Source organism: Equus przewalskii, chromosome 3 (assembly GCF_037783145.1).
Source record: "Equus przewalskii isolate Varuska chromosome 3, EquPr2, whole genome shotgun sequence".
Taxonomy (NCBI): domain Eukaryota; kingdom Metazoa; phylum Chordata; class Mammalia; order Perissodactyla; family Equidae; genus Equus; species Equus przewalskii.
The window spans coordinates 18,176,927-18,200,141 of NC_091833.1; the positions used below are offsets into that span (position 1 = coordinate 18,176,927).

General features: G+C 45.2%; 1 protein-coding gene across 5 annotated transcripts in view; it reads left to right on the forward strand.

Annotated features, from left to right (window-relative positions):
• The first annotated feature begins 860 nt into the window (after positions 1–860).
• The window catches only part of DUS2 (dihydrouridine synthase 2), a 35,430-nt gene continuing 13,075 nt past the window's right edge, over positions 861–23,215 (forward strand). For 3 of the 5 annotated variants that reach the window (XR_011538485.1, XM_008518219.2, XM_070613735.1), the window contains exons 1-8: positions 861–3,172; positions 5,277–5,351; positions 11,675–11,817; positions 14,610–14,655; positions 17,017–17,108; positions 18,215–18,258; positions 19,398–19,458; positions 22,754–22,801. Coding sequence is in view for 4 of the 5 variants with exons in the window: in XM_008518219.2 (XP_008516441.2) it covers positions 2,521–3,172; positions 5,277–5,351; positions 11,675–11,817; positions 14,610–14,655; positions 17,017–17,108; positions 18,215–18,258; positions 19,398–19,458; positions 22,754–22,801 (1,161 nt within the window). In the remaining variant the exon portion in view is untranslated. Of the gene's footprint in view, positions 3,297–3,648; positions 3,780–5,276; positions 5,352–11,674; positions 11,818–14,609; positions 14,656–17,016; positions 17,109–18,214; positions 18,259–19,397; positions 19,459–22,753; positions 22,802–23,215 lie in introns of all 5 variants that reach the window. The other 2 variants (XM_008518220.2, XM_008518221.2) reach the window with 2 other exon arrangements.

Genomic DNA, 23,215 nt, shown 5'->3' on the forward strand with positions numbered 1-23,215 from the left:
TTTGGTGGTCTGGGGTTCGTTGGTTCAGATCCCAGGAGTGGACCTCCACATCACTCAAGACCATGCTGTGGTGGCATCCCACATACAAAATAGAGGAAGACTGGCACAGATGTTAGCTCAGCGACAATCTTCCTCAAGCAAAAAGAGGAAGATTGGCAACAGATGTTAGCTCAGGACCAATCTCCCTTACCAGAAAAAAAAAAAAAATCTGCACTTTTAACAAGCTTCCTGGGCAGTTCTACCATCGTGGTCCAGGGAGAGCGTGACCAAATTATTCTGTAAAGTGGGTCACTTTTGAGAGTCAAAGCAGGCAATATTAAGAACTGAGTCAGGCATAGATGTAAACAAGGAATATTCAAGGAAAACAGAGATGTAGAGTAGTTCTGTGCATGTATCACATTTGAAAAAAGCTAGCATGGTAGCTAAGAACACAAACCTTGGTGTAGATAAGACCCGATTCTGTCCAACCTACTTGTCTGATTTTGAGCAAGTTCTTTGTCCCTCTGAGCTTCAGTTTCTTCATATGGAAAAGAGAGCTATGATTGTACATTTAGTACAATACTCTCTTCTGGCAAAGGCTGCCCTGGGCCCACTTCTGTTCTCTGAAACCTTACTGTCTTCTGTTTGCAAGTATTTTTAGGTTGTTTCGTAGAGCATTATATTTCGACTCTGACCTGTTCATTACTTTAGGCAAAACTCATATACTGCAGCAGAGACTGGAACCTAGAAGTCAGAGGATGCTACACGCTTATTTTGCCTGTTTTGTAAAACAGTTCAATCCTCTCTCCTCTTCCTCTGCCACCAAGGGACAGAAAAGAAGGCAGAGCCTGGAAATGCACACACAGCCACACTTCTGTGTCAGTCTACCTTTTATTCTTCTGCCAGTACTTCTCAGAGAGATTTCAGCAAGAGTGCCCAAACCTGCCACGGGCACTGCTGGTGAAGAAAATTTCTCCCTACTGCTAGTTACTTCACCTTTCCCTTTTCCTGGCGGCTTAGTGGATATTTTGGGGGCAGGAAATAAAATCTAAATATTTATAAGTGAAACCATCAGTTGAAAGAGCCTTTGTCCTAGGTGTGGTAGTTTGGAGTGTGAATCTTCTCAATCCAATGAATTCTGCCCCAGTGGTAACTATTATTAGGGGAGATCCATAAAAACATCATTTATTGTTAGAAATCATGACATAACGCAAGCCAAAATCTACTTTATTTTTCATGAGTCATAGGAAAGATGACAGAGAGCCATGCTCAGAAGTTCACCCTCCCGTGCTGGCCTGCTGCTTACCAGGCCTTTGGGGAGGTGACTGGGCAGCCTAGCACATCCTAATGACAAGTGTGCTCACCCACCCAGGGCACAGGGAAAGATCTCTGTTACGGCATCATATTTAAGCCAGCTGCAATCAGGTTTGCTGGGGCAAAGGCTCTCTCACCGAGGACCCTAGTCCTGGAAGGCTTCTCCTCCGGCGAGCTGCCAGCTCAATCTTCTGAACCAGGCTCACATCCCAGGGATGGGTCACAAAGCTAATGACTGTTCCTGGCACGTCGCTTCCCACACGGCCCACCCTCCCCGCTCTGTGGATGTAGTCTTGCAAGGTGAGGGGGAAATCATAATTGACAACCAGCTCCACGTGGGTGCTGTCCAAGCCCCGAGAAGCTATGTCTGTGCAGAGAAGTATGTCTCGGGAGCCCTTTTGGAAGCGCTGGAAGATACCTGCCCTCATTGAGGCTGGCATTTGTCCCTGCAGCCTGAGGTGTTGGATTTTGTGGTCATCTAGAATATAGCCTAGCCAGTTCACAGTGCTGGAGCTATTACAGAACACCAGAACGCTTCCTGAGGGGCCCGTCCTATATGCTCTGTCATGCTGCTTGAGGATCTGTACCAACTCAGTCACCTTCTCTGCTCCCTTCAGCCTCATAAATGTCTGTCTGACATGAGGCATGACACAGTGGAGCTTGGAGCTGGTGATAGTGGTTAGAGAGTCTGGGCTGGCAACTTGACTCAGCAGCTGGCTTACACCTTCGGGAAATGTGGCCCCCACCAGCACTAACTGAGCTTTGGGATTGAAGGGGTCTTTTAAGTCAGCTGGGCCTTCCGCTATATGGCTCTTCTCCAAGATGTAGTCCACTAGTTCCAGGAAGCTTTCATCCAGCAGTGTGTCTGCCTCATCCAACACCAAGAAGGAGAGCTGCTCTAGGCTGATCAGTTGTCTTTTCAGGGCCTTCCACAGAGCTCCCGGAGTGACCACTAGTACATCTGCTGGAGGTTGTTTGGACAGTTGCAGCTTGATTCTACTCATGCCATGCCCTCCCCCTAGCTCCCGCACCTGAAGGCCCAGGGAGCTGCCCAAGGGCTGGGCCACGGCACGGACCTGTTCGGCTAACTCTCGAGAAGGCACAAGGACCAGGCCTCGAGGAGCAGGGATACGCTGGGAGTCCAAGCGTGGCCGGCTCAAGAGCAGTTGAAGCAGAGGTAGTAGGTAGCTGAGGGTCTTGCCACTGCCAGTTTCCGCAGCGCAAAGGATGTGGCGGCCGCGAAGTAGTGAGGGGATGGTGCTCGACTGTACGGTTGTAGGCCGAACGACTTCGGGAGCAGCTTCCTGTAGCGCGTGCAGCACGCGAGGCTCCAGACCCAGATCGGCAAAGCCGTCCTCAGATGATAGGTTCCGTAGCGCTGGTACTTCGTGTTGCGCGCGCTCGATGGAGAAGTGGTCCTGGCGGGCGCGCCGATTCTTCCAGCCACGCGAAGCGAGCGGCGCGCGCTCCCAACGGCCCAGCGTGAGGCGCGCCGGCTGGTTCAACTCCTGCCGCCGCGCCGAGATCAGCAGCGGGCCAGGTCGCACTAGCACCGGCCGCGGGGGACTCCGCCGCCCACTCTGCCGCAGTTCCTGCCGTCTCAGTAGAGCCCGCGGGATGCGCACCACCGGCAGGGGCTCGTCGGGACCGCGGACCGCCAGGTCCCGTCGAGGCGCCAGAAGCAACCGAGCTGCCAGCGACAAGAACCCCGGCGGCCGTGCCAAAGCCATATTCTCTTTGCTGCAGGAGAGGCGCGCGACAGTGACGTCACGGGCGCGCCAAGGCCTCGTGGACGGTGGCTGGCGCGGCTCAGTAAGGCTTGCGGATTTGGCGAACCGTGAGGAAGAAGCGAGGACCTGTAGAATTCGACAGCGGCGAGGTCTGTAGTTCCAAACAGAGGATGGCGACGTCCAGATCCGGCTAGCCTTGGGGAAGGGCGCACAATGGAGGCAGGACCGGGGTCCCCCAGTGCGCGCCGGTGGGGCCCTGGCCTTATGAACCAGGTCCGAGCCCTGCGTTTCTCCTTTGTTGCCGTCACCGCACCTGTGACGGCTTGTCCAGTGCCAGTCTCCCCATGTAAACTCTGAGGGTGCAGTGATGTTTTCCCAAATGTGGTCCCCGCGCAAGGTCTGGATTTAATAAGTGTTTATTGAGAGTCTGAATGAATGATCAGGCCTAGGGGCCGAGACAAGGGCCAGCTGTCTTATATCTAGACTCAAACGACCCCTTTCCTGGCTAGCTGAGAGCCCAGAGGGCAAGCTTGTGGCCTTCTCTCTGTGTATTGGGAAGTAAGATCTTCAGGCTTTATTTCAAGCGGAGTGCTCTCTTCTTCACACTTTTTTCCTTCCTTTTCAGCCAAGGTTCACTGTCCATTTCCTTGTCACCTCTCCCAACTTCTCATCCTGAGCCCACCACTTTTGCAGCCTGCTCAGCTTCGCTGGCTTCCCACTAGTGAGTAGGGTCCTTCTACCCTACCAAGTGATCAGGTATGTGGCTTGTCTGACATAGCCCTGTCAGGCAGAATATTGTACTTGAATTCAGATGTTCAGGTTGCAAAAAAAACCACCCTGCACTGTTTGTACTTCTTGAACAGATCTAGAAAATGGGTGTCAGATCTTTTCCATAGTCCCCAGTACCTGGAGTGGGAGATAAGGTAAATGTGGATTAACCACCTGGGAAATTCTTGACATCTGGAGAAAGTGTTTTAGTTTCATTAAATACCATTAAAAAGATAAATACTTAGGGCCAGCCACGTGGCTAAGTGGTAAAGTTCCATGCTCTCCGCTTCGCTGGCCCCGGGTTTGCAGGTTGGGATCCCTGTGTGGACCTGCTCCACTCATCAGCCATAATGTGGAGGCATCCCACATACAAAGTAGAGGAAGATTGGCACAGACGTTAGCTCAGTGCTAATCCTCCTCAAGCCAAAAAAAAAAAAAGAGGGTTGGCAATGGATGTTAGCTCAGGGTGAATGTTCCTTACAAAAAAAAAAAGATGAATACTTAAAAAATTTCAAATACTATTTTGATACACGAATAGACTTTCTGGACATTTAGCTCGTAAACCAGCAGAGGAGAGAGTTTTGAATAGTAATGGGTGAAGAGAGTCGTTGGATAGAGCAGTGGTTCTCAGATGAGGGTGATTTTGACCCCACCCTTCCCCACAGGACATTTGACAATGGCTGGAGACATTTTTAGTTTTCACATCTGGGGAGGTGCTACTGGCATCTAGTGGGTAGAGCCCAGGGATGCTGCTAAACATCGTACAATGCACAGGACAGCCGCCGCCCCCTGCCCAAGAATTACCTGGCCCAAAATGTCAGTAGTGTGCTGCTGAGAAACCCTGGTTAGAGGATGAGGACTGAGGAGAAGCTGAGGTTACCACATGTACTCTGACTTCGGGTAGGCACATTTGCCAGACTTTTGCACTGGCCCTGCCCCGTCCCCAGAATCTGTAGCAGGCACACTGATGCCGTTGCTTGTCATGCCCTTGGGCTCAGGAATGTTGGGGGGTCCCTGAAAGTCATAAACACAGGAAGGAGTGATTCAAGAGGGTGAAGCTGGAGAAGGGAACTTTAGGGAGAACAAAGCGGTCCTCATTTATTTGGAGAATGGGCCAGCTGGAAAAGAGATGAGGTGTGCTGGGCAGTGTACCATTCCAGAAGGCAGAACTGGGACGGATGGGTGACAGGGAGTCAGAATCTGAATTTGGTATAAAGAACTGCTATAGCAGCTAGAATTGCCCAGATCTGTTTTGAGAGTGCTGAGTTTTCTGTCATTCAAAAGTTCATACAGAGGCTGGATGACCACTGGTTGGTGATATGATAGAAGGGAATTGAGGTAAAGGATGCTCCAAGACTCTGTAATTCTATCTTACTCTTATGATTCTTTCCAAGAACTCAGGGCTCCTTCTTCTTTAGCTAAATAGCTCCTTGGACATCTGATTCGACAGGTTTCATCCATTTACATGTGCCACTATTTTTTCAGGTATAAAACGGAATTTCTTTGCACCAAGCCAGAAGAAATACATTGAAGGCATTATCAGAAAAGAACAATACATAGGTATGTACTTGCATTGGGGTTTTGTTCAAATATTTGGGGCAGGGTAGCTGGTTAGTCGTTGCTTTCTAATGCTCAAGCCCTTACGATATGATTACCTCAAAATGTCATCGGGATTGGAGCCTGTTTCTTCTTGTCAGTTCATCAGATACTGCTTAAGGCCCCTCTCTTTTCCTCCCGCTCACAGCAGACAGTAAGCAACCTCTAGTTGTTGAGATACATGCTTTATAGTATAGTGCTTTAGAAATAAGAAAAGTTTACTTATTATGGAAAAAAGTGTAAGCTTAACTTGATCGTATTTTTTCTCAGGGCTGCCACCACGGTAACTTATATTGCCTGGTTACCCTCTAAGTTTTAAAAAGAATTGTTCCTTGGGTCTCAGGTGATAATGGTACATTCATTTGTTCATTTATTCACTCATTCGATAAATATTTTCTGAGCACCATGTATGTGCCAGGCAGTGGTCAAACAGTGAGCAAAACAGACAAAATTCCTGCCCTCATGGAGTTTACATTCTGATTTAATTGGTTTGGGGTAAGGCCTGGACATTGGTATTTTTTTTAAAAACCTCTCCATAGGATTCTAGCATATGGCTAGGTTTGAGAATCACTGGGAGTTGAAAAGCATTGCAAAAATAGAAAGTGGCTATTAGTATTCCTTCACTATTCCTCCATTTTCCCGCCTGCATCAGAACTTTTGTGCAAGTGCTGGCCATTTTCTTTTCAGCCCTTTTCACTATATTGCTTAGACCGTTCCACCCTCTTTCTAACCCAAGTCCCTACCTCCTTCCTGTCTTTCACCTTTCCGTCCATCATCGGTTGCCTGAGTGATCTTACTAAAGTACAGCCATGCCTGTGTCACCCCTTGACTCAAAAGCCAGCAATGGATTCCCTTTGCCTACAGATTATCTCCTAATCACTGTCCAGAATCTGGCGCCAACTTTATCTCCTGCTGCTTTCTTACCTGAATCTCGTTCACTCAAGTGGTGGCTCCCATGCAAGTTGCATAAAAGGCTTGTAGTCCTTTACTCGGTAAGCAAGGGAGTGGGTTAGTCATTTGTCTGCTTTATAACCAAACTTGAAGTATGGCAAGACACTTTTAATGCAGTTTGTCTGTGATAGAGTTCTTCTGTGGCTGAAGCATGAACCGTCTCATGGCTTTCGTTGCTAATTAGCCTGTTAACTTCTTTTTACAAACTTATGCCAGATTGTGTGCTCTGTGATGAGGATCTGTTGATGAGCAAGACACAGTGCTTGCCCTCACCTTATGATGAGGGAGGCAGATTGACAGTTTGTTCTTGTAATTATAAGAGTATGTTCCATGCCAGGGTAGGAATGATCTCAGAGGGGGAGCCCTTACCTTGTGTTTGGAGGATGTGGATCAGGGAAGGCTTCTTGGAGGAGATGACATCTGTACTGAGGTTCTGAAAGGCTAGTGGAAATCAGCCAGATGGAGGAATAGGGATGTGGCTTCTAGGCAGGGGCAACTGTTTAGAGACTCCAGACTGATAGAGTGGGCCAGTTTGGGAAACTAGAAATACTTCAGAACAGCTGAAGCTTGGTGCAGGCTAGTTAAGAGGGCAAGAGGCAAGTGATGAAATATGAGGCTTCTATGGAAGGCAGGGACCAGACCTTGTTTGCTATCTTAAAGAGCTTGGACTTAATTCTACGGGCAATGGGGAAGGCTTCCAAGAATGGGAATATCGCATCCTGATTTGTGTTTAGAAAGACCTGTCTGGCTGCTGGAAGGAGCCTAGACTGGACGTGATGGGCCTAGAAGCAGAGGGACTGGTTTGGAGGCTGTTGCTGTGGTTCAGTTCATAGATGATGATAGTGACAGAGCTGAGAAGCTCCTTAAGGTCAAGAGCTTAGTTCTTTCCATTTCTTTACCTTTAACAGCTTACACACTACCTTGATCCTAAAAGAGCTAGTAGATGTTTGTTGATGTAACAGTAGACTTAGAGTGTGCTGAGAGTGTAAAAGTCTGATGATGAGAGCAGTTAACGTTTATCAAGGCCTTACTGTGTGCCAAGAACTGTTGTGCATCGTGGAATTTACTCTTCACAGTATCCTACCTGACATAGATTCTCTTGGAGTCTCATATTCCAGAGGGAGAAGCTAAGCCTCAACTAGGTTAATTAATCTGCTCAGGGGCAGATTTGGGATCCAGTGCAGGTCTGTTTTATTCCAGAGTTCAGAATCTTTTTTTTTTTGAGGAAGATCAGCCCTGAGCTAACTACTGCCAATCCTCCTCTTTTTGCTGAGGAAGACTGGCCCTGAGCTAGCATCCATGCCCATCTTCCTCTACTTTATACGTGGGATGCCTACCACAGCATGGCTTTTGCCAAGCAGTGCCATGTCCACACCCGGGATCTGAACCGGCGAACCTCAGGCTGCCGAGAAGTGGAATGTGTGAACTTAACCACTGCACCACCGGGCCAGCCCCAAGAGTTCAGAATCTTAACAGTGATATGCTGTATCACACCTCTTTCTCTTACAAATATAATGGATCATTTTAGTTTTTTCTCATTTGCACATGTTTTAAGTGGGAAATAGGATAATTCTCTAAATATGTAATCCTAATTGACTTTCATTTTAACTCTAAATTTGTGTTTTAAAGAAGTCGCTTTTAAAACAAGGTCATAGTCTTTGGGAAAATTGACATGGAAGAGATTGGTAAAGTTTTTCCATTCATTGCTTTCCCTGAATAGTGTTATATTCAATCTGAAACTCTTATAATTAATGGGATGTTGTATCTATGCAACTGAAGTTAAAGTTACTGTCTGAAAAGGGAATTGGGAGTAATCCAAATGTCATAGAGGAGACCAGCCCTAAAAGGGCTGGTATAAGAGATTTCCTGAGAATGTGTGACTACAGTGGTGATCTAGGGGTGACCTGAGGGCAGGTGAGTGGTTGTGACAGTAACTGGGAAAGGGTGGGGGCTGCCTAGCTTCTCTGACAGGAACCTTCTTGGAGGCAGGCAGTGTGCCAGAAGGAGTTCCCAGACCAACCACCCTGTAAGAGGATGTCCTTTTGGCCACCACAGAGGTGAGTGTTCAGTCACAGCTTATGAAGCAGCTGCTTAAGGGCTAGGTACTAGGCTCAGTGCTAGAAACCTGGCGGTGAACTCAGCAGCCATGCTGTGTCCTCGTGGAGCGTATTGTCCTGGTGGTCTAGAGGAGGAGCTGGGGGTTAAACAAGAGAGACCACGAGGAAGTGTGGACACATGGCTTGTAACTGAGCTGTGGGGAAGCACAAGGTGTTGTGAGAGCATGTGACCAGGGGCCTGAAGTAGATTGTCTTGTAGGGAAGTGTCTCCAAAAGGGGGACATTCAAGGTCATGAAGACCTTGGTGTAGGTGTGCATGAGTGAGTCAAGCAGAAGGTTCCAAACAGAACTGCAAGTGTACAGGTGCCAGGGCAGCAGAGAGCTTGGTGTGGGAGACTTTAAAAGAAGGCCAGGGTGGCCAGAGCAGAGACAGTGTGGGGGAGAGGCTCCAGTGAGGCTGGAACAGGTCATGCAGGGCTTTGTGGGCCGTTAGAAGAGTTTGGGATTTGTCTTAACCTCAATGGGAAGCCACTGAAGGGTATAAAGAGGGAAGTGGTATTATCAGAGTTGCCTTTTTAAGATGCTATGCTGGCTGCTGTGAAGAGCATGGATAGTAGGGGGCAAGAGTAGATTTGAGGAGACCAGATAGGAGGCTGGCTTGGTGCACAGTGGTGGCCATGGAGATGGAGCAAAGCAGATACGTTCAAGGTATATTTTGAAGGTTATTTCAACAGGAGTTAGTGATGGATTGGATGTGGGGAATGTGGGTTAAGGAGGAGTAATTGGATGAATGGAGGTGCTACTTACTGAAATGGGAAAAATTTTCTACCTACTCATTGGCCTGGTTAACGCCTTGTCCTTTACACCTTGAATCAGTGATCATTTCTTAAGGGAAGCCCTCCTCAACCCCTGTCAGTCCTTTCCCTGCAGACGTAGGCTACCACAACCTCATATAACTGCCCTTTCATAGCACTGTACGCAAATCTGTAATTTCACACATATTTCTAAGTTCCCTTGTACAACCCTGTCTTCTACTGTACCTTTTTTCCCCCACTCATCATTTTATTTCCAGTGCCAGGCAGTGCTTGGCATATCATAGGGGCTTAATAAATGTCTGTTGAATTAATAAATGAAGACAGAGGAGGAGGCTTCAGCGGGAAGATCCAGCTTTGTTTTGTACATATTTACTATAAGGTGCCTTTAAGACATCTGCATAGGGATGTGTATTGAGCAATTGGTGTGAGGTTGAGATACCTTTGGAGATCACCAATGTATCACCAATATTTTAAGCCACTGCCAGGGAGGATGTGTGGAATTAGAAGGGAAGAGAGCCCAAGACTAAGGAGGAACCTCTACATGTGGGTAGAGGAGGTGAAACCAGCAAAGGAGACTGAAAAGCGGGGGCAGAGAGGTGGGAGAAAAACCAGGAGAGGGTAGGGTTGAGGAAGCTGAAGGAGGAGAGAGATCAAGTGAAAGGCAGGCTCAACTGTGTCACGTGCTGTTAGCAAAACGAAATTGAGGACAGGTCAGTGTCTAGTAGTTTCGGCAACTTTGAGGTAGTTGGTGACTTTAATCAGCGCAGTTTTGGTAGAGTGGTGGAGGTAGAGGTGGAAGCCAGGCCAGAGGGGGCTAAGAAGTAAAAAGAAAGTGGAGACAGTGTTAGTAACTCTGAGCAGAGCGTACTTGACTAGCTTCATGACTATTTAGAGGGTACCATATTTGCTTAAAATAAATAAATTAATATTAGCAGTTATCTGTGGGACACGAGATTTTGATTTTGTTTTTTTTTACTCCTGTTGACTTTACCTTCAGAGTATTTTTAGAATATGACCACTTCTCACCACTTCCATTACCAGCTCCGTAGCCTGAGGCACCATTATCTCTCACGTTGGCTACTGAAGGACCTTCCAAGTGGTCTTCCTGCATGTACCCTGCTCTTCATGTAGCAGTCCTGTGATCATAGGGAAATGAGATCAGTCCTGCCACTCCCCTCCTTAAAATCCTTTACTGGCTCCTATTTCATGAAGAGCTAACGAAGTCCATGGAGTGTCCTATAAGGCCATACAGGATCTGACCACTGTGTCTTATCTGCTTACTTCTATTACATCATGTATCTGACTTCCGTTAGTCTCTTTTCTCCCTTCTGTGCTCCAACCACCTTGGCTTCCTTCGTTTTCTTTCTTTTTTTTTTTTTGAGGAAGATTAGCCCTGAGCTAACATCTGCTGCCAGTCCTCCTCTTTTTGCTGAGGAAGACTGGCCCTGAGCTAACATCCATGCCCATCTTCCTCTACTTTATATGTGGGATGCCTACCACAGCATGGCTTGCCGAGCGGTGCCATGTCCACACCCAGGATCCGAACCAGCTAACCCTGGGCCGCCAAAGCGGAACGTGAGAACTTAACCAGTGCTCCACTGGATGGGCCCCTTGGCCTCCTTCCTGTTCCTCTAACACACTAGGCCTTGGCACTGGCTGTTTTTGCTGCTGTATACTCTTCCACTAGATACCGACTTGGCTAACTCAAATCTTTGCTCAAATGTTATCTTCTCATTGAAGCCTATTTTGGCTTCTCTATTTAAAATTTTAACCCATGAGGGTGGGGGAAATGGGTGAAGGAAGTCAAAAGGTACAAGCTCCCACTTATAAGATAAATACGTTTTGGAGATGTCATGTACAGCATGATGACTATAGTTGACAGTACTGTATTGTATATTTGAAAGTTGCTAAGAGTGTAGATCTTAAAAGTTCTAGTAAGAAGAAAAAAATATAATTATGTAAGATGATGGATAACTAACTTATTGTGGTAATCATCTTGCAATATATATCTCTCTCAAATTATTATATTGTACACCTTAAACTAATACAATATGTCAATTACATCTTGATAAAACTGGAAAAAAATTTTAATTCGTCCCCAGTGTTTTCAATCTCCTTTCTCCCTGTTTCTTTTTACTCTATGGCACTACCAATTTTCCAACATACTATATAATTTATTTATTTGTTATGCTTATTGTTTTTGCCTGTGTTCCCCCACTAGAATGAAATTATTGCCTGAGCAGGAATTTTTGTCTGTTTTGTTCTCTAATGTGTCCCAAAAGACTGGAACAGTGACTGGCACTTAGTAAATATTTGTTGGATGAGTGAATGAGCTTGCGTTATTTTTGTCATCAGAGAAAAGAAAAATAAAGTGCTTTGTGTTGGAAGGAAGAAGGAAAGCCTACCCTGGGTAGCAGAGATTTTCTTCATTTGAATTTCTGCCTCCTGTTTTCCCTTTCTTTAGGCTGTAGCAGAGGAGGAATGATTGTGAACAGCCTTTCGCTGTGCTACCACAACAAACTCATCTTAGCCCCTATGGTTCGGGTAGGGACTCTCCCAATGCGGCTGCTGGCCCTGGACTATGGAGCAGACATTGTGTACTGTGAGGTAAGGGGATCCTTATTTTCCAAAGGGCTTTTCCTCAAGTGCAGCCTCCCCATCTGTAGGTGGGGATGGTCAGGAGTTGGAGGGGCAGAATTGGTACTTCACAGGTGCTCACTGAAAGCATCAGGAGACAAATGTGCATGATACTTACAAGTTCTGAGATCCTTGCTGAGGTCCAGGAGCCTGGGTACTGTGGAGGCATTGTGGGGTACCTGGGCCAGGTGGATAGATGAGCATGGTGTCAGGTCACTGCCCTGGGCCCTATAGGAGTTAATACACATTCAATACCTGAATGAACGAACTCAAGGTTAGAAAGAGGAGGAAGAGATCCAGATTCAGGCCAGGGAAGCTGGATGTGGTTGGTTTTGGGAGCCACAGGATTTTCTGGTGGCAGTAGCTAGTAGACCAGCTACTTGCTGGCTGCTCTGGAGAATATCTGGGCTTCAGACTCAGGTTTAGAAATCACGTCTAGGCTTCAGACTCAGGTTTAGAAATCACGTCTAGGAAAAATAGAATTACAGGAGTAACTGATATTGGATAGTGAGGGAGTGTGAGCATTGGTTCTTAATTGGGCATGTATCAGAATTATCTGGGGAGCTCCCTAAAACCCCAAATCCTGATATGTCCCCCAGGTGGGTGTGAGAAGTTTAAGAAGCTACCCAAGTGCTTCTGATATTTCCATCTTTAAAAGCCACTGGTGATGGGGTGGGGACTGTGGCTATAAAAAGGCAACACAAGGAATCCTTGTGGTGGTGAGACTATTCTTTGTCTTACCTGTATCAATGTGAGTATCCTGGTTGTGGTATTGTACTTTAGTTTTGTAAGATATTGCTTTTGGAGGAAATTAGGCGAAGAGTACATTGGATCTCACATTCTTGTAAATGCATATGGACCTCCAATTATCTCAAAATAAAAAACTTAATTAAAAAGGGAGCCACTGGTATAGAGAGAAGAGAGGGCCTAAGAGGGGATTTGGGAAGAATATACCCTTACATACTGGGGGTATTTGTGTGTTGGGGTTGAGGGACAGTAGTTAATGACAGAAAAGTAAAAGAGTGAGAGAGATAGGCACATTAAGAAGAGAGTAGTGTCAGGGAAGGCAAAAGTCAGGTTTGTTAGCTATCTACTATCTCAGATGATACAGAGAAATCTGATTGCAAAAAGACCAAGAAAGTATTTGATTTGAAAACTAGGTGGTTGGAGGACAGTTGTGGCACAAAGACGTGAACACTTGTAGGGTTAATGGATTGAGGAGTGAGCAGCAAATGAGGAAGTGGAAATAGGGCTGGTGACTTCCCTCAGGAATTCCAGAGGTGAAGGGAGGAAGAGTATAGGCGAGGAGCTGGAGGTGAAGGAAGCTGGTTGAAGGGAGTTGTTTTTAGGCAGCTTGCATGTGTGTAGCATAAGAGGAAGGACTTAGCAGGGAGGGGAGGTCTGAAGATTTGGAGGAATGAGGGGGATGGCTAGGGCCAGGTCTTAGAGAGGACAGGATTCTTGATGAGGTGGTGGTACCTGCCTTCTTCTGAGACAGGGCAAGGAGGAGAGGGGAAGATGATGAAAGGGAGGGAAACCGAGGGGTTTTGCCTGAGAGACTCAATTTACAAGATGTAGGAAGCCAGTCTTCTGTTGGAAATGAGGGTGGAGGAGTGGAATGGGGACCTGAGGAAAGTAGGTGAAGACATTTTAGTCCTGTTACTGTTACTGTGGGGAATGAACGCTGGGAAGTTTGCCTGGCAGCCAGGTGTGCACAGTGATGTTGGTTTGCAGCTTTAAGGGAAGGAGAGCTAAGAATCCTGGCAGGAGGATACTCAAGGGTATTGGCATGCCAGTATCTACAGCAGGGCAGGGGCAGAGGCATGTAGGGTGCTGGCAAGGTGAAATGGGCGGGAGGGATTATGTATTGTCCAAAGGTGGGAATCCGAAAGGGAGGTTCCAGAGTTCAGGATCACAGAAGCCCGACACCTGACTCTTGAGTGAGTGTGAGGATGAGTACCAGGGGTGAGAGTTTCTTCCTGTGTTCTTCTGGAGCCCCAGAATCCCTGGGCATGAGCTTCTGGGCAATGCAACAGGTGCCTGGCTCTTCTGATTTGTGTTCTATGTCTGTTGAAGTGATAAAGCAGAACAGTTTTGTCTCCCACTGAAAGGTAGAGAATCTTAATCTTTCAGGAGACATGGGCTTTCCCTTTGTTTTTATGATCCTGGTTTTGAAGAAACCCTCTTTTCCTTTCTTTCCCTAGTCTGTTTGAATATTTCCAGAGCTGAGGAGCTCACCCCTTTTGTTTCCACACAGTGTGACCCATGTTGGATAGGGGTTTTAGACTTTTCTCTCCTGTGTTGATCTTAAATCTTCCTCGCTGTGCTTCTATTCACTGGGCCCACTTTTGTCCTTGGACATTTCCTGCAAACCCTTCACTGCCTGTCATTTGTGTGGGATGAGCTGGGTGGTTCTTTGAGGGTATGGACTGGAGCTGAGACTAGTAGATGAGGAAAGTGTCCAAGTATCCACATTTTGCGCTATTGTCTTCTCTGTGGCTTCCTGAGTGGCTTGCTCTTTCTAGACCCCAAACATCTCCAAGGTTCCTGGGAAGAGCAGTTGATTGAGGGTAGCTCACTCAGGCCCCTGCTTGCCATGCTTCCATGGGGAGGACAGCACTACATGTCCCGAAAGCCATTATGTGTTTTTGGTAGTAGGGTGACAGGCCAAGTGTCCCCATTAGGGGTGTGATGAAAGTCCTCCCCCAACACCCAGGGCCTACGAGTCCAGGACTGATGAGTGTCCTTTGATTCCTCCACAGGAGCTGATCGACCTCAAGATGCTTCAGTGCAAGAGAGTTGTCAATGGTGAGTGCAGCTGTGGTTCCAAGATTGTGCATGTGCCTAGTCATGCCCAAGCCCTACCACCACCCTTGGCTGGTTGCTCCTTGCCTGGCCATGTAACTTTGTGGATCATGTGCTCTCTTGAGAATAGTCACTGCTTTTCAGAGACTGTGACAAAGAGCCGGATGTGAAACAGGCTAAGAATGCCTTCCACGTGCAGGCTTCCTGGTGTAGAAATTGCCAGATTTCATAGTACAGGAAGGACCTTAGAAGTCTTGGAGTCAGGATGGCTTCAGCATTAGTCCTGGCTCTGCCACTCCCTAGCTATGTGACCTTGGGCAAATCACATGACCTCTCCTACCTCAGTTTCTTTAGCTGTAAAATGAAAATCATAATCCCTACTTTACTTCAATCATAGGGTTGGAGTGAGGATCAAATACGATAAGGTGCATGTAAGTACTTTGCAGATGGGAGTGGTTGTGCTGAATTGTGGTTTTGCTTATACTTTATTGATGAGGCTGATTCTGCTTTGATTAGAATTGTGGTATTTGAGGTTTTTGAAATATATACACATTTTTGAAATCTCAATATAAGTTTGCTAGAAAGTATGACTCAACTTTGTCCTTGTTTTAGATTTATATTTTCTTCTTTGTTATGAAAAATTCAGTTTTACAGACCTCTATAACCTAGAAAATGAAAGTCCTCCATAATCCCATACGTGAAGAGGTAATCACAAAGACGAATGGTGTGTATTTTTTACACATTTAGTAAAGTGTGTGTATAAAAATATAAAGTGTTTATATATTTCCTTTCCTGGCCCCTTGGGATCAAGCTACACGTTTTGCCACTTACTTTTCCACTAGGACATTTTCCCATGTCACTACTTACAGATGGCTATGTCAGAATTGATTTTGCCAGTGCTTTAATGGAGGTTTCAGTATTTTGCTGTTAGAAATAAAGCTGTAGTATAAATATTTAAGTTTTTGTGGTTCTTCTCTCAGACTTCTTACTACCAGTCCTGAGCTATCTCTGTTGTTGGCAATCACTTTGATTACCTCTCCTAACATGCCACTGCCTTTATCCTACCTTTTTAATCTTCTAATCTGTCTGGTGCTGGGATGATAATAACAGCTTCCATTTATGGAAGTGCTTTACTTACATTAAAGATCTCATTTATTTCTCAAAATAAATGCATGAGGTAGGCATATTCTCCCATCTTCCACGTTGGATCTCTTTCCATTTGATAGTTATCTTTGAACGCTAATAATGGTAGTACCTATTGTAGAGCTTCATTATGAAGCGCATATGAGATTCTTGTTTGCAGTAGTTATGTTCTGTGAAGTTGTTGTGAACACCATTGCTCCTAGGGGAAATACAGGGTTAGGTTCCTGGAAGCCTCTGGTCACAACATTTTCATTAACAGATCAATACATAACTTTGTTTTATGTGTGTTTCTGTTTAAAGACACGTAATTTAATACATTCTGTTGATTCATTAACATTGAACACACAGCCAAGAGCACTATCATTTTATGTCTGAACAAATCTTGTCCAACACATATCGTTTCTCCATAAGGCATATCACAGCCTTGTTATGCTTGGTGACACTAGATAGCACTTCAGCACTCTGCTTGGGGCCATTTTAAACAGTGAGAGCAGCAAGAAAAAGCACAAAAATATGGCATTAAATATGCCACCATAAGGACACTGGTTTACAGTATGAGAGCTGAAACCAGAAGGCAGAGCATTGCCTTTTTTGACCTCGGCTGGGAGTATGTGTGTCAAGTAACTGAAATTTTTTGCAATTCTGTGCATATCTGTAAATGACCACAAAAACGCCATGAGTATGTATTGATTTTGGGGTTACAAATAAATTTTAGCAAGCAGGCAAATTTGCAGATATACAACTGTAGGTAATGAGGGTTGACTGTAATGTAGTAAATCTCTTCTCATGGTACCTGGCACATGATAAGTTGTTAAGAAACAGCAACTTTGCTGAACTTTAGAGTGACATCTTCTGGGAAAATTTGGGCAAAATCTGAAACACAGACAAGATTCCTTGTATGTATATTTTTTCCCTAACATTTAAAAAATTTGGAAATGTAAACATCACACAGAGAAAGTGCATAAAACATAAGCATGCAGTTTAACAAATAACTGCAAAGTGAACAACCACGTAACTAACCATCACCAGGTTAGGAAACGGACCATCATCAGCACCTCAGAAGCCTCCCACGTGCACACCGATTTCTTTTAAGAGTGGTCTACTTCTAGAGTTCCTGTTTTCCCTTCAAGGTAATACTTTTGCTGTGTTTTCTTGCAGCACTTAGGCTAAGTTGAACTTGCTTCTTCATTGGGTGGCCCCATGTGTTTTGTTTTCTTGCAGAAGTGCTCAGCACAGTGGACTTTGTTGCCCCTGATGACCGAGTAGTCTTCCGCACCTGTGAAAGAGAACAGAGCAGGGTTATCTTTCAAATGGTATGAGATCCCAGGGCTGAATGCCCTCCCAAGGCTCACCCATTCCCTAGATTTCCAATCTCATGCCTTGTGCCAGGCCAGTGTCAAATGGCCTGGGCTCCATGGCATAGTGGTGGCTTCCTGAAGACTCTGCTTTAATATTTTCCAAAGATCTGCTCATGAGTGATTACACTGTTGGAGACAGCTTATGGAAATCAAACTATAGCAATCCTATTACATGCCTCCAGGCTCAAATTTAATTTCTTTAATTATAGGAATTGTCTATTTGGCATGACATGTGTATATATATATATATATATATATATATATATTTTTTTTTTTTTAAGACACCCCTGATTTTTTTTTAAAGATTTTATTTTTTTCCCTTTTTCTCCCCAAAGCCCCCCAGTACATAGTTGTATATTCTTCGTTGTGGGTCCTTCTAGTTGTGGCATGTGGGATGCTGCCTCAGCATGGTTTGATGAGCACTGCCATGTCTGCACCCAGGATTCGAACCAACAAGACACTGGGCTGCCTGCAGTGGAGCTCGTGAACTTAACCACTCGGCCACGGGGCCAGCCCCAATGACTTATATATTTTTAATCCCTAGCATTGGTTATTCAGATCATGGTCTTTATTTTTATGTAGTCTGTATATGTTTCCCATAGGAAGAAATGAGGTTTCCTCAAAAATAGTTAAGATTTCTGTTAGGGTTGTAATGACTATGTAGCTCTCTTCTCTCACTTTGGGCATTTCTTGGTGCTTTTTCAGAAATAGTTTCTGAATGATAAGGTTTTTAAAAAATTGATAACAATGGATAGACATATAATAGAGCAAATGTACCAAAATATTAATTGTAGAATGTAAATGGTGGGTATATGAACGTTCACTATAAAACTTTTTCAGCTTTTTTGTATGTTTGAAAGTAATCTCAGCGTTGATGACATTTTCTAGGCCCACCAGGTCCACTTTTTGCCTCCAATAGTGAGCTAGTCCAGTGGGCTGGCTGTTTAAGAGAACACCAGCCAGACTCCACTTGCTGACGTGTGGGCATAGCATGCATAGGTGTGTTTGTGCGTGTGTACCTGTGTCAGGGCAGTGGTTGATGCAGCCTCTTGTATTCCCAGGGGACGTCAGACGCAGAGCGAGCCCTTGCTGTGGCCAGGCTTGTGTAAGTTCTTCACTCTTGGGACTGCCTTTGCCTCTTCTGTGGGCTCTGAGGCCTGGTGACATTGGAGGTGACCACCCTTCTGCCTCCTAGTTCACTACCTTCTCTTTCCAGGTTAAGAGTGTCTGGTTTCCTTCTCTATTTATGGCGTTTGAGGGCTGGCCTGGGACTCATGTGCACACTGTGCCCAGATCCCAGATAACCTCTGTATGGGAGCCTGTTTTTTTAGTGTTTATTTATGAGGCTCCCTTTCCAGGGACTCTCCTGACTATGAACATGAGGTTGTAAATCTCATGAATTGTAGGTAAGACTTTCCGCTTCCTAAATTAACAAAAGCAGGAGAGTACTGTGGTTAAGGAGATGAACTTTGGATTAGACAGACCTAGGTTAGAATTCTGGCTTTGCTGGTTGTTAACTATGTGACCCTGGGTAAGTTACTTAACCTCTCTGAGAACTTAGTTTCCTCATCTATAAAATGAGACCAATAGTACTACCTCCTTCTGGCATTATAGGAAAGGGTAAACGAAATAATCCTTGTAAATATCTTGCAGTATGTGGCACATAGTGCTTAGTAAGTGTTAGCTGTTGTTATTAATTACAATAGGAGTGAGAAGGAACTCAGGGAGTAGTTGCTGCTGATCACAGACTGTTAACTGCGTATATTGCAGAAGGTGAGGTAAAGGTCCTTTCTATATCTGAGAATTGTTTGGAGTAAGCCAACTGGCAGCCCAGCAAACAAAGGCAGTCCTGTAACTGCCATCAGAACCAGTGCTCTGGGAAAGGGCTTTTATGCTCATGTCACTTTTCTGTGTTGACAAATGGCTTTCACTGCCTCAGTCAGGACCTCAACTCCGGGATGGAGTTCAGTGTGGCTGTCGCTTGCTATTTGAGTTACGCACTACAACTCCAAACCAGCAAAGTCCTGTACAACTAGCCCTTTATTGTGTTCTTCCTCTTGAGCTCTGCTCAAGGGAGGCAGTGGCACATTTTAGAGACAGGATTTTTCAGTTTCTGTCACTGAGGGTTGGTGTGTTTCCAGGGCCAGGGACATGGTCAGAGGTTCATGAGCACAGACCCATGTCTTGGTACGTTCTACCCTCAAGTTGAATATTTATTACCTTTTCTCCTTCATGTTTCTCCAGAGAAAATGATGTGGCTGGTATTGACGTCAATATGGGCTGTCCAAAAGAGTATTCCACCAAGGTAAACTGATTTTTCATACTGTTCACAAATATAGGGTGCAGATTAAAGGAGACCAGTGAGACATGGCAACTAAGTATAGTGTGTGACTCTTGACTAGATCCTGTACTAGTTGGGGAAAATGCTCAGAAGGATACTATTAGATCAGCTGGAAAAATTGGAATACAGACCATGATAGAGTAGCTAAGAATACTATATCAGTGTAAATTTATGAAGTTGGTAACTCTTCTGTGGTTGTGTAAGAATATTCTTATTCTTAGAAAATACTGAAGAACGCATCTTTTAAGTGGCTTGTTAGAACCCTCTTTATAAGAAGTTCCTTAAATACTTCACTATATGTGTTACAGAGTGGGTATTACTTAATTTCACTGAAAAAAAATACACACTGAAATATTTAGGGGTCAAGGGCTATGATATATGTAAATGGTTCAGGAAAAACTTTATATGCACACACATATACATATATATGTGTACATAGACACGTAAATAAATATACACATGCACACACACAAAGCACTTGTGCCCAAGTAATAAAACAAATGATGTAAATGTTAAAAGAAAAAATAATGCGAACAGGGCTTTGTCTTTTCATGAATAAAATCAAGACATACATTAAAAAAAAAATAGTATGTAATACATGTGTCTCCATTGTCATATCAGAAGAGATCAGACCAGAGTGCTGTGGTAGCTCAGAGACAGCAGTGGAAAGGCCTCCCTTAAACTTGGGATCCTATAGGGAAGTGTGGTCCTTGAGGAGGAGGTTTGGGACCCTGCAGGCAGAGCAAGTGGCACAAGCAAGAGCTTTGGAGGCCAACATGAAGTAGAGGCAGAGAGCCTTGATTTGACGAGAGGGTTGGGAAGTGGGAGACGACGAGGAAGCAGAAGAACACAGGATTAAATCTTGGTTGGGACCAGATTAGCTGGACTTGGACTTTAGATATTTCTGACCTTTTTTGAACAGAGAAGATGTGTAGTCAGAAACTTAATTTCCTTCCCCAGGGGAAACCAGTGTTACTAGTTTCTTGTATGTCTTTGCAAATATATTCTATGAAGAAAAATACTTAGAAATACCCATCTGGAAGCTATGTGTCTGGTAGATCCAAGTGGAAAGAGGCTAGAGATGGGGACACAGATATAGGAGGTGACTGTCCTGGGTCCACAGGAGAGACCAGGGCTCAAGAGAGGAGAAGCCAAACTGGAGCAGAATTTGACTGGATTTGGCTGGCAAGTGATTAGACTGGGTATGGGGAGGTGGGGTGAGTGGTGGCAGTAGAGGGAGGAAAGACTGGCAATCAGGAGGATGGTTGGTCTTCAGCGTCATCAGGACTGCTAGAGGAAAAGCATGTTTGGAGCAGATGACAAGTACAGCTTGTGGTTGGCTGAGTGTGAGGCACCAGAGGGCCTCCTTGAGGGCTGCCCCTGGGAACTTATTGCAGGGTGTGCGATCAGGGTCTTCAGTGTAGGTATAGCACATGTCCCCCTGGGCCCACTGCCCAGAGTCAGCCTGTCTGCTCTCAGGAGTTAGGCGGCCTGGGGACGTTTGCTTTAGGCTGGGAGACTGAAGACTGCCGGAGGGAAAGGCCCTTGACATGCTTGAAAACCAGGGGGACTTGTACACAGCTGCTTCAAGAAATTATGGAGGTGTGAAACTTGTCTATGAGGAGTTGAAAACTTTGGACTCTGTTTTGCAGTCTTCTAATTAGTCCTTTGTTCTCCTGAGTTATGTAAGGAGCAGAGTTGAAATTATTGGAATAATCTCCCTGAGATCATGGAGTGGAAAAAGCAAGGAGCAGACTCGTATGGGGGATGGGGAACGAATATTTATATATATTTACTTTTCTCTTCATAGAAGGTATTTGGAAAGACACAAGAAACTAGTAACACTGGTTTCCCTTGGAGAAGGAAACTAAGTTTTTGTTTGGTTTTGCATAGGGAATAAATTCCCATTGCAGAGGTGCTACTCAAAATAATTAACAACTGGTATAGCACTGGCACCGACCAGTCAGAACAGATACCTATCGGTATGCCATACCACCTCAACACCTGGTCTCTTACTGTTCAAAAATTGAAGCCATAGGAAAAGTATAAATTGACAAGTTTTCCATTCCTCAGGGAGGGAGAGTTCTTACTTTTTACACTTTTGAACCTTAAAATTTTGGTGTTACATATTCAGAAAAGCAAATAAGTTAACTAGAAAGAAAGGAAGGAAAGGAGGAAATACCAATGGAGAAAGCCATTGTTGTGGAAGGGGCAGGCAGATTTTAGATCCTGTGATTCTTCAGGGAAGGCTGGATTGTGTGTGAGGTGAAGCACAGACGGAGCCAGGGTGAGTAGCTCCTCCACCCTTCCCATCGTCCTCTGAAATGCAGGCTCGGGCTGGCCAAGTCTTTGGTGGTTCATTGTTCTCCCTGATTCTAATCTGTCATCCTTAAACGTGAAATTAAACTGTAATAACTGAATTTAAACCTTCTGAGCATTCTAGTGAGCATTCATTAGTATGCAGTCTATATACTGACAGCATATATTTATTGGATTTGTTTTTCTCTCCTTCACCTCACTCTTAATAGGTTCAGATTTTTAAAACGACCTCCCCCGCCCACCGATTATTGAAGTAATTTATATCATTGTCCAGAACTTGGATAATATAGAAAAGTACAAAAAAGTCACCAGTAATCCCACCATCAAGAGACAAGCACTGTTGTTAATGTTGAAATTTAAGTGGCTTCACAGGTTGTTGGTTTCCACTAGCTGGGGCTTTTGTTAGAGTTTGACATTGGTCTGGGTACTCAAGACTGGGCCATTGTTGCTGGCAGGGGAGGAGGGCCTAGACAAAGATTTGCGGGTTATATGCCTCTGAGTGGCTTTGCTAGCGGTGGTGGTACCAAAGCAAGTGATAGTAAGATAGGAAGAAGGTGCATTTGATCTCATCTCAAAGGAAGAATGATTCATTGTTTTTTTACGGGCTTGGCAGATGGTGGGGTTTAGTTTATTAAGACACTGAGACCTTGGGTAGGGAATGAGGAGTCCTCAAAAATGATTTTTGTAGAACCCACTTTTAGATAGATCTGTGGGTTTTGCTATGGGGATCAGAGTGATGACTTTTAGAATTCATCAAATTCTGATCCCTGATAACACGGGCGTGGATGCTGCTGCTTTCCTACTGGCTTAGGGCAAGTGCTGATTTGGTCCCTTGGCAGTGAGTGCTGGGGTGGTGCCAGGTTGCCACACCATGTTGCCATACCGTAGGGCGGCGCCACCCTCATCCAGCTGTAAGGAGACTCTGTATGCTTTTCCTTAGGGAGGAATGGGAGCTGCTCTGCTGTCAGACCCTGACAAGATTGAGAAGGTAAGTCCTATATGAGTGAAAACAGAGGTCCTTAAACGTGCCTGTGGACTAGAGTTGCCTGGAATGCTCCCTGCTGCCCGAGGCAGATTTAGTGAATCAGTCACTCCACTTGGGGTCTGGAAAATTTTTAAAAGGCTTCCCAGTGATTCTGACGTGCAACCAGGTGTGGGAACCCCCGAGCCAGCCTACAGCAGCCTTAGAGTTCCTTAAAAGCCAGGGCTAGGGACATGAGAGCCAGGGGGCTTGCAGACTCATTTAGAGCCTCCTCTGTATTGCCTCTCTCTATTCTGAGAAGATCATGAGTGCATATGCCAGGCTACCTGCTGGTTGTGGACAGGCTGAGTGGCTGTGGGGTGGGTGGGGTGAGAGGGGTAGCTGGTTACTAATTTCCTTCCTGGTCCTGACCATGTACAT